The sequence below is a fragment of the Oryctolagus cuniculus genome, chromosome 12, assembly GCF_051225735.1.
Source record: "Oryctolagus cuniculus isolate XC-2025 breed Fujian yellow rabbit chromosome 12, ASM5122573v1, whole genome shotgun sequence".
NCBI classification, from domain to species: domain Eukaryota; kingdom Metazoa; phylum Chordata; class Mammalia; order Lagomorpha; family Leporidae; genus Oryctolagus; species Oryctolagus cuniculus.
In genome coordinates, this window is record NC_142878.1 from 108,099,194 (window position 1) to 108,109,705 (window position 10,512).

Here is a 10,512-nt window from a genome sequence, read left to right on the forward strand (position 1 = left end):
CAAAGGGCGACCCTGGGGCCTGGAGTTGTGCAGGCCACGCAGCCTACGCTGGCAGAGTTAGGACGGGCACTCGGCACTCCGGAGCCCCGGCCCAGGGCTCCCTGAATGTCACACAATGCTTCCCGGGGGTGATCCAGGATGGGCCCTGCTCCCCAAAATCAGAGACCTCTCCCCCCACCCCCGTCTCCTGGCGTGCACCCAGAGCAGGGCCCCAATGAAGCAGAGCGAGTGTTTGCACAAAATGCAAGAAAATATTTATCTAACACCTTCTGTGTGCTGGCCACGCAGCAGGGACCAGCCCTGCTCTGTGGCTCAGTCGAGTGTAGAAAAATAAGCTCTAGGGGGCAGGGAGGGACTGGATAGCGGGTGGCCTCAGTCGCGGATGTGCACCACTAGGGGGCACAGGTGGGCCGAGTGCCGCACGCCCATGCTGTAGGCCGGCGTGCGGGGCTTGTGCACCGTCACCTGCTGCACCTCGTGGGAGCCGGGGCCCGGCCGGGACGTGTGGTCCAGCGGGTAGGCGAAGCGCCCAGCCATGCTGTAGACGGGGCTGCGCTTCTGGTAGGTGGACGGCTCCGGCCGGGCGTGCACAGCGGGCCCAGGGCCTCCCGCCACATCCTCCTTGTAGAACCAGTTCTTGTCCAGGGCGGCCAGGCTGTAGCAGGGTGCAGCCCGGTACACGGGGGTGTGGGGCCCCAGCGAGAGGGGCAGCTGGTACCGGTTGGGAGCCGGGTTGGGGTCCATCACTCGGTACGGGCACCGCTGGCCGAAAGCATACTGAGGAGCCCTGCGTTCCCCCAGCGGGGGGCCCTGGTCACGCTGATAGTGGCAAGGCGCCGGGGTGGGGCTCAAGCCTGCAAGTGAGCAAAGGGAGGGAGGGTCTTAGGGGAGGGGCCCATGGTGGTGGGGGGGGGCAGAGGGGGCTGGCCAGGGAGGGAGCTGAGGGCTTGGCTGGCCCTGTGTGATTGCAGTGCGTGGCCTCAGAGGCTGACCGTGGGTTAGAGGGTCGCTTAGGGCATCCTGACTTCCTGATTTTGCTGCTGTGGTCAACCCACAAGTGGGGGGTGGGGCGGTGGCCGGCGGGGCCAGCTGCTGCTAGGGACGCCCACATCCCACATCCAAGCACCAGGGACTGAGTCTCACCTCTGCTTCTGACCCAGCTCCCTGCTAGTGCACCTGGGAAAGCAGCGGAAGATGGCCCAAGTCGCTGGGTCCCTGCCACCCATGTGGGAGACCCGGATGGAGTCCCTGGCTCCTGGCTTTGGCCTGGACTAGTTATTGCAGGCTTTTGGGGAGTGAACCAGCAGATGGAAGATCTCTCTCTCCCTGTCTCTGTCACTCTTCCATGCAAATAAATAAATCTTTTGAAAAGTACAAATCAAGCCTGTCAGTGCCACCTGAGCGTCACCCTGGGCTGCCAGCACCCTGACGTTGTCCCTCTGACAGCACCAAAAACACCCAGAGGCACCTGCGGAGTGTATTCATCGAGGAGACAGCGCAGGAGGGGGGACGTGAGCCCGGCGCCGGCTTCGGGACACTGATGGCAGCATCGCAGCCTTGGCGTCTGGAGGTGACACTGCAGGGCGAGGCCAGCACCCACGGGGACGCCGGACCCTGCTCAGGACCGAGGGAGGCCCCCGTCCCAGCATCCCCCCCACCCCCCAGCCCCATCTTACGCAGGTTGCAGATACGCCCCGCCATGGGGACCTGCGGGCAGCTGGACATTCCAAACCGAGTTATACTGGGATCCAAGGAATAGCTGGGCCCAGGGCTGCACCCGTCCATGACCCCTGCAGGGCAGCCCGGGAGAGGCCGCGTCAGCTCCGGCGAAGCTCCCCACCACCACCCCCTGCCAGGAGCAAGGGCTCCCTCAGGTCCCCCCGGCTCCTGGGGGCTTGGGACCTCTGATTCCCTCGTCTGGGAGACGGGACTTTTAACCCAATCCACCCTCCCCAGGACTTGTGCAGAGGAGACAAAGTGACAGCTGTGGCAGCTCGCTCAATACCCCACCCACAGGGCCTCGTGCCAGGGGGAGTGACAGCCACCGTGGCCATGGCCAGTACTGAGACGGGGCCCGGCCAGGGCCAGGGGGCTCCCACACCGAGGGGCGCACATCTCTCCATGGCGGCCACCTCCACCGCAGACCCCAGATGCATACACCTTGCCCCTGCTCAGCCTCTGTTCCTGCTGGCCCTGGCCTGTGGCCCAGTCCTGCCATGGCCCTCTGCTCTCGCGCTCCCAGGGACTTCTGGGCCACCCGGGAAGCTCCAGGAGCCACAGTCCCCACCACGTCCCTGCCCCACTGCCCAGCCACTGGGCACACAGCCAGGGTGGAAGTCCAGCTGGAAAGCAGACCCTGCCCCGTGTCCAGGGCCCCTTGGGAGACCTGGCTCCAGTGGGGTGCGGGGTTGGGGGGTCCCGCTGAATGGCCTGTACAGGGAGCGAACCCCCCTCCCTGCACAGCCTGCTGGCTTCCTTCTGGACCCAGGGGCCCAGCTGAGTGTCCCCGCCAGGGCCCGGCCTCTCCCTGCCCCACACCCTCCCAGGGATGCCGGTGGCCGAGGGCACTCACGCTTCTCCGAGTGCCGGGTGTGCAGCGTGTATGCTGGCTCTCGGAACATGGAGGCGTCGTGGTCCAGGTAGCCCGTGCAGGACGGCCGCAGGTACTGGGCAGGCCCTGGGCCTGGGAGGACGGACAGGGGCAGCCCTCAGCCTGGGCACATGGGAGCAGGGTCCCGGCTCCTGCTGACATCACTGGGCCACAGAGCCCAGGGCCCACGGGCAGGGGAAGCAGGGTGCCCAGGCCAGCTGCCGCTCCCCGGGGACGGAGGAAGGTGGGAGGCACCAGGGAGCATTCGTTTTGCTGCAGCCCCCCCGCTCCCCCATAAGGTGGGCACTCTTTCTCCCAACTTACAGACAGCCCTAGGCTTAGAAATAGCCCACAGGCCCGGCGCTGTGGCGCAGTGGGTTAAGCCATTTCCGAGCCAGCTCCCTGCTACGGTGCCTGGGAAAGCAGCCGAGGATGGCCCAAGTGCTTGGGCCCCTGCACCCACATGGGAGACCTGGAGGAAGCTCCAGGCTCCTGGCTTCAGCCTGGCCCAGCGCTGGCCGTTGTGGCCATTTGGGGAGCAAACCAGCGGATAGAGAATCGCCCTCTGTGTGTGTATGTGTATGTATAACTTTGCCTTTCAAATAAATAAATAAATCTTTTAAAAACAGCTACCATTCTACCCCAAGTTGCACGAACTGGTAATGCCAGAACTCTGAGATAAACAGCCAGCTGGACCCAGGCTTTGATCAGTGCGCTCCAGCCGCTCACCCCATAGTAAGAACTAGTCACAAGTCAGACTGAGAAGTGGAGAAGGTGAAGTGGCCTACAGGCGCCGGTCTTTCTCCAAGCCCGTGCTCCCGCTGTCCCCGTGGGCAGGGATTCCAGGAGGCTCCGAGTGGAGTGTGAAGGGGCCAGGAGGGGCTCCACGCCCTGGGCCAGGCCGGCTCTCACCTTTGATCATGGCCAACACCACGGGGGTCTGCTTCACCCCCAGCCGCGCGGGCGGCGGCGCCTTCTTCTCTGGCTGCTGCGCACAGCTCCCGGCCCCCTTACACGGCTTCATGGCGGAGGCCAGAGAGAGGCCCGCAGCAGGAGCTGAGCAGCAGGGCAGGCGCCGGGGGCGCCGGGGGAGCCCAGGCCCCTCTGCCCGCTCCCCGTGCCCCGCCCCAGGCCCGGCCTCCGGCCTGAGCAGCTGAGGCTGTCTGGGGTGCCGCCAGCGCAGGACCTAGCCGGCGGGAGCTGGGGATGACATCACGGCAGAACTTGGACTGTGAGAGCCACAGTGTTTATTTCCCCAGTTGCCGTGGCGCCTGAGCCGTGGAGCAGGAATTGAGCGGAACCGTGAGCCCAGCTCGCGGGCGCCACCGCCAAGCAGGCTGAATAGGTTAGGGGGTGGGGGTGACGGGACACCTGCTAGCGCCTGGCACCCAATGGGTGCCCAACAGGTCTGCTCTCTCTCCCCAGCCTCCAGACAAGCCCTCCTCCCTGTCAAAGTCTGCTTTCCCCTTGGGAAAGGAGCCAGCCAACTATTTCACACTAAAGTGTGAGTGTCTGACAGCCCCTCCCCAGGCTCCTCCTCCGAGGTGTTATGCCCTTAGCAAAGGGAGGCAGACAGAGGACAGGAGGGAGATGCTGAGGCCAGGGGCCACTTCCTGTGCCTCTGGACAAGAACCCCCCACTGGCAAGAGGAGTAGGGAAAACACCCCGCCGCCCCCTTGAAACGCTGGAGATCTCAGCCCCAAGACCCCAGGGGGGGCCCACCCCTGCCTCCCCCCCCCCCTGCCCTGAGCCACAGCTGGACCTGAGCCACCCCGCAGAGGGTCAAGGGTTGGCCAGAGTCTCCTCTTCCCCCAGCAGCGGGGCTCCCTGCTCACCGCCTCTGGTATCACGGACACCGAGCCAGGCTCTGATCTCACCCCGCCCGGCAGATACGACAGTGACCCGCACACACACCAGCTGAAGCCCCTCAGAGACGGAGGCGCAGACGGGGCAGGGTCCTGGTCCGGAGGCAGCAGCGGACCCTCTGTGGCCCCCCCCATGGGGCAGCCGAGCCTTGGGGTGCAGCAGAGGCTGGGCGAGCCTGGCGTCGGCCCTGTCGGCTTTGCCCGCAGGCAGTGGCGCCCTGGTGGCCCCCCAGTGCTGGCAGAGGCCGGATCTGGGCCTGGGACCCCACTTCCTGGGGCAGGGTGTCTGCCCTGCTTCTCCCTGTGCTGTGCCTGCCTGCACCACCACCACCCCAAACCCCCAGTGCCCCTCTCTTCCAGCTTTGACCGTGACCCAGCCCGCCCCCAGCCCTCCCCTTAGCTGTCGCTCTGTCACCCACACCCAGAGTCCACAGCGGAGCGGGGACCCACACAGCATCTCCCCCGCGTCACCTGTACCAGCCCTCCAGCGGCCAGTGGCCAGGCATGCCCCTCGCCTGTGGTCCTGGCAGCCCAGGCTCACTCCTGGCCCCCACGCCGGGCGTTTTGGCCTCCTCTGGCCTCTCGGGTGCCAGACATGCTCCACGCCTCTCAGCCTTGTCTCTCACAGCCATCCTGGGCCCCCCACGCCCCCTCCCCCAGCCACAGCACCCCCTGCACCCCGACTCCAGCACCTGCCTTGCATATGTAGCTGGCTCTTACTAACTCCGCGAATGCCCCAGGTCTGCCTTGTCTGCCAGCATCAGGCAGCCAGCTACTGCTAAGGACAGCGCCCCGCCCCAGCACCCACAGTCACCCTCCTCTCCACGGACCCCTGCAGAGCCCTCCGCCTGGGCTGGGGCTCCTCCCTCCCAGAGCCGGCAGCACCTGCTCTCCCTGGTCCTGCTGGCTTCCCGGGTGCCCTCCTCAATCGCCGCCTCTCCTGGCTCCTTCCTGTCCCCCCTCGGCCCTTCCCCCATCCGGCCGCCTCTTGGAGGCGCCCGCTCTCCCCGGCCTCTGCCTGTGCCTCCCGGAGGCTCAGGGCTCTGCCCCCAGCCGGCTCCGCCAGACTCCTCTTGACCTCCCCGTGACAACTGCCTCCAAGGGACACGGCCTCTCGGCCGCCCTGGACCCAAGAGACTGGCCACTGCCGCCCGCTCTCCACACCTCTCCTGGTTCCGGGAAGTGCCCCTGCTGGCCTCCCGCCCCTCGGCTGCCCCCGCAAGCACGGGCTCTCTGCCCGGCCCTCCCTCCTTGGCCTGACCCTTGGTGCTTGGGCAGCTGCAGTCCTGGCAAGCCCCACCTCAGCCAAGGGCTGCGAGTTAACCCCTCGAAGACGCCTCAAGTGGGTGTCCGTGGCCCTCCCGGCAGGGTGTATCCCTTCTGGGTGTCCCCGTCATGGGTGCATGCTCTGAACCCCATCATGAGAAAAGCAGACACATACACAACCCCATTCAGCCGACAAAGTGGCGGGCCTGGGCCAGGCTGAGAGATCCACGTCCCGCATCAGGGTGCCTGGGTTCAAACCCCGGGCCCGGCTCCAGACTCCAGCTTCCAGCCCAGAAGGCAGTGGTGACAGCTCAAGTAGCTGGGTCCCTGCCACCCACGGGGGAGAACTGGCTGAGTGCCTGGCTCCTGGCCTTGACCGTGGCCCCACCGGGGACCGTCGTGGGCATTTGAGGAGTGAGCGCTGTTTCTCTGTCTGTCTCTCTACCTCTCAAATAAACCATTCTTTTTTAAAAATTCCTGGCCCAGACTTGCCGAAGATGGCTGTGACACACAGGAAAGAGACGCACAGAGGCCCAGTGGTTGCAGCGTGGACGCCGGCATCTTCTTTTACTAAAAGGGATATTATCGAGCAAATGGGCAAAACCGGACGAGAAAAAAGTCTGCGGTTTAGATCAAAGTGTTGGGTGCGCCGGGTCGTCCCTGCTTCTGATCACCGCAGGTGGTTATCGGAGAGAAGGCACCAGCGCCTGGGGGAGAGGCACACTCCGTCTGCAGCGAGCTTCGCTTCACACGCACGCAGGAGGGCGTTTAAGGATGGTGGAATAGCAACACTTGGGAAATGCAGACGGAGAGCACGTGGGAAACACTTGCAGCCGACTTGCGGCTTCTTTGAGACTCTGAAATCAAGTCAAAGGGAAAAGGGAGACTGCTGGCTTCTCAGGGATTGGTCCAGGCTTTTCATGTGCGCCGCCTGCCTCTCTCCTGGCAGCCTCATCTCCTCCATGAGATGGACCACCGGCCACCCAGCCGTTCCCCAAAACACATCCCTCTTGGGCCAGGAACAGGAGGCCCCCGCCAGCAGTCTGGCTCTTGCACAGGTCACCTCTGCTCTGCAGAGACTGGGCTCGCTCCAGACACTGCCCGGTGCTTATCCTCCTGGCACCAGGTCACTCCACGTGCCCCCACCAGCCAGCCCCCATGTCCCTGGCCCCCAGCACGGAGCCTGACACACGACCCACGCTGGAGTGAGTGAAGTGGTTGGCCCGTTGACCGACCAAGGAAACACCATTCCTCTTGTCCTGTCCCAGGCACACGCCAGTCTGCTTGCAGCCCCGCACACAGCCGTCTCTTCTGCCACTGCTCAGGGTCTGGGTCAAGACGGAATCTGGGAAGGGAGTTGGCATTGTAGCTCAGCGGGTTAATGTCCTGGCTTGAAGCGCCAGCATCCCATATGGGTACCGGTTCGAGTCCCGGCTGCTCCACATCCAATCCAGCTCTCTGCTGTGGCCTGGGAAAGCAGTGGAGGATGCCCCAAGTCCTTGGACCCCTGCACCCACATGGGAGACCCGGAAGAAGCTCCTGGCTCCTGGCCGTTGAAGCCAACTGGGGTGTGAACCATGGGATGGAAAATGGTTCTCTCTCTCTCTCTCTCTGCCTCTCCTCTGTATGTAACTCTGACTTTCAAATAAATAAATCTAAAAAAAAAAAAAAAAAGGCAGAATCTGGGGGTGCGATGGAACAGGCACATCAGCCTGGGGGTCTGCAGTGCCCATGGGCCACAGCATGGGAGGGGACCCAGGAGCGAGGGCCACAGGGGACCTCCTGGAAGGCTGCCTGCCACAGGTCTCCGTCGTCCAAGGCCATCGCTAGCCAAGGGGACCGGCAGGAGCCCAAGCCCATGCTGCCTGTCCTTGGTAAGGGCCGGCCCGGGAACCCTCCACGTGGGCCCACGGCAGCCTCTTGGGAGTCATCTTGCCTCTGCAAAGAGAGCTCCCAGGTGTTGTGCAGAGAGCAGGACCCTGGCATAAACAGTGGCCATCGCACAGCCCCTCACCCACCCCACAGGAGGCCACCCCTGCCCTCCGGCCCACCCCACCACGCCGGTCCTGCCCCTGCAGGCGGGGCACGGGGGGCAGAGAGGTGCAGAGCCTGGCATGAGGTCACACAGAAGGGGCTTGGAAAGACGGTGGCCATCTGGCTCCTAACCCCGCATTCTTTCCGCCGCCCTGCCCAGCCGCCAGCTCAGACCCACTCCTGCCGCCCACCGCAGGCCCCGGTCCCAGCTCTGAGCGCGGATGTCTCATTCTTCCTTGGGGGCCCCCACCCCGGCCCCCAAGAGTGCCTGACCCCGAACAGGGAGGGTCACATGTTTCTCTGAGTGTCCACTCCCCCTCCCGGAGGCTAACGCCGCAGGCAGCGGATGTGCACCCGGGCAGAGGAGCAGGGGTTAAAGCAAGAACTAATATTTAGAAATCCTGGTCCCAGAGAGTCGGCTGCGGCCAGCTGCTCACAGCCACCGGAGCCACAGGCCCTTGTGGACGTGGGGTGGCGGAGGAGTGCTCACTGCAGGGAATAGAGGCTCTCTCTCTCTCTCTCTCTCTCTCTCTCTCTCTCTCTCTCACACACACACACACACACACACACACACACAGCCCCTGTTTTCCCGGTACAGCTCAGGCGTGGCTCAGAGCCTGTCCCCAGCCAAGGCAAAGCCTTCCCCGGCCCCTGGTCCACTACCAGTTCCCCAGGGTGGCAAACACAACTTCTCCGCTCCCGAATTGGGTCATTGCTAGGACTCACTGCTCCTGGCTGCCTGAACTTGGAGAGGCCTCCCGGGTGCCTCAGCCAGAAGCAGGGGCAGGACCACTCCCAGCAGAGGCCCCGCCCCAGGCAGCTCCCAGCCACAAGCCTGCAGGGAGCCAGCACCCAACGCACACGCCCCCTCGGGCAGCAGTGGCACAAGCCCGTGCCAGCCGCCAGCCACAAGCAGGATGGTTGTGGCCACAGGCTCCTCGGGTGTGGCCGGGGCCATCGGGCAGGGCGGGGCAGAGCCACAGCTACTCCCTGTGCCCGCACTGTCCGCCCAGGCTGCACGGGGACCAGAGTGCCCAGGGGGTCCTGGCCAGTAGGCTTAGCCAAACTCCACGGGCAGGGAAGTGGGCATCCGTGGGCTCTCTCTCCCTGCACACTTGGGGAAACTGAGGCAGCACACACCTCAGAGCAGGTCACTGGAGCGTCTGAGAATTTTCCTCCTCCTTCTAGCCCTCTCCACGTACCCTGTCCTGGGCTTTGCCAGGGAGGGCACAGGCGCCACTGACTCACACCTCCTGGCCAGCCAGGCAGCCCCACCCCGGAGGAGAGGGGGACTCTGGGAGAACCACACAAATCAGTCCCCCAGGGGCCCTTGGGGGTGTCAGTGTGTGGGAAGAAAGCTTGGCGGGCTTCCTGGAGGAAGGTGAGGTGTGGCCTGGGAGTCAGGGATGGTCACTATACGACGCCAAGGAAAGCCGTGGCAAGGGCTGGAGGGCAGAGGGGCAAGGCCTGAGTCAGGCCTCAGGGTGCCAGGGTGCCAGGGTCCCAGGGCAGCCCTGCTCAGGAGGCCGCAGGGGCAGCAGTGGAGAAGTAGGGGCTGCCTGGCCCGAGGGCCTCTGCCCCGAGACAGAGCGGGCAGCCAGAGCCGAAGGCCGAGCCCAGGTCCTGGCTGTAGGCTGTGTGTGCCAACAGCCCTCCGACACCGGGAGCCTCAGTGCCCTCCTCTGCCAGCAGGGACACTGGCCGGGGTGCCAGGGAGACCGGCGGGCACACTCTACACTGGGAAGGCCGGGGGGAGGGCCAGCACCGCGCTCCTCCCACCTGCGAGTCTGCCCAGAGAGCAGAAGCGGGGGTGCTGCTGATCCCAGCTTGCAGCTGGGCCTCCCGCTCCACCCACGTGTTTGAATCATAAAGGAGAAGGCTTCTTCCCTCCTTTTTTCATTCCTTTTTCTTTTTTAAAGACTTATTTATTTATTTGAAAGGCAGAGTTACAGAGAGAGGCAGAGAGAGAAAGAGAGGTCTTCCACCCACTGGTTTGCTCGCCAAATGGCCGCAACGGCCGGGGCTGAGCCAATCCGAAGCCAGGAGCCAGGAGCTTCTTCCGGGTCTCCCACGCGGGTGCAGGGGCCCAAGGACTTGGGTCATCTTCTACTGCTTTCCCAGGCCACAGCAGAGAGCTGGATCGGAAGTGGAACAGCCGGGACTCGAACCAGCGCCCACATGGGATGCCGGCACTGCAGGCGTTAACTTTACCCGCTATGCCAGAGCCCCTTTTTTCATTCCTAAAATGCTGTCCCCCTTCTCCTCCCAGCACCCCGCCCCCACCTCGGGCCCCCACTCAGCCAATAATTAGCCCCTAACGAGGACCAGGCGCCGCATTGACGTGAGGGGAAGGAAACAAGACAGGAGTTTGGAATCAATGATTTTATTTATTGCCATTGACGCCAGCTGGGCGCAGCCCCCCGCCCTGGGCTCCCCAGGGTGAGTTCTCAAGATTGCCAAAACCCCACACAAGTGTCAGGCCCAGGGGGTGCAGGAGTGAGGGCGGGCACAGCAGGAAAGCCAGCCTGGGCTAGGCACTCCGACTGGTTGGCGGCTGGTCAGTCCAGTACACAGCTGGGATTCAAACCCAGGTCTGTCTGCATTCCAGCCTGTGAAGAACCCCGGGCTCGGGGGTCGAAGACCTGGCTCCACCCCCCTCTGCAGCTGCAGGGGCTCATCCATCCCAACCCCCGTGTCTTCAGCTGCGTGGCCAAGCAGGGTCACGGGGAACGAGGTGGCTGGAGCAGCGGGCGGCTG

General features: G+C 64.4%; 1 protein-coding gene across 1 annotated transcript; it reads right to left on the bottom strand.

The window, feature by feature from the left end:
* Positions 1-231: 231 nt before the first annotated feature.
* Positions 232-3,749, bottom strand: CIMAP1C (ciliary microtubule associated protein 1C). The gene is made up of 4 exons (XM_008249195.4): positions 3,503-3,749; positions 2,573-2,683; positions 1,677-1,790; positions 232-854 (listed from the first exon to the last, which is right to left on the bottom strand). Exons 1-4 carry the CDS (start codon positions 3,612-3,614, stop codon positions 373-375), a joined length of 819 nt encoding a protein of 272 aa, XP_008247417.3. The 5' UTR covers positions 3,615-3,749; the 3' UTR covers positions 232-372.
* Between the last annotated feature and the right edge of the window lie 6,763 nt (positions 3,750-10,512).

Bases quoted from the DNA above. Each gene is read 5' to 3' on its own strand.
- CIMAP1C (XM_008249195.4), bottom strand. From the start codon at position 3,614: ATGAAGCCGTGTAAGGGGGCCGGGAGCTGTGCGCAGCAGCCAGAGAAG. The intron at 1,791-2,572 runs GTGAGTGCCCTC...GCTGCCCTGCAG, and splicing joins CACCCGGCACTCGGAGAAGC to GGGTCATGGACGGGTGCAGC. The intron at 855-1,676 runs GTAAGATGGGGC...GCTCACTTGCAG, and splicing joins GGGGCGTATCTGCAACCTGC to GCTTGAGCCCCACCCCGGCG.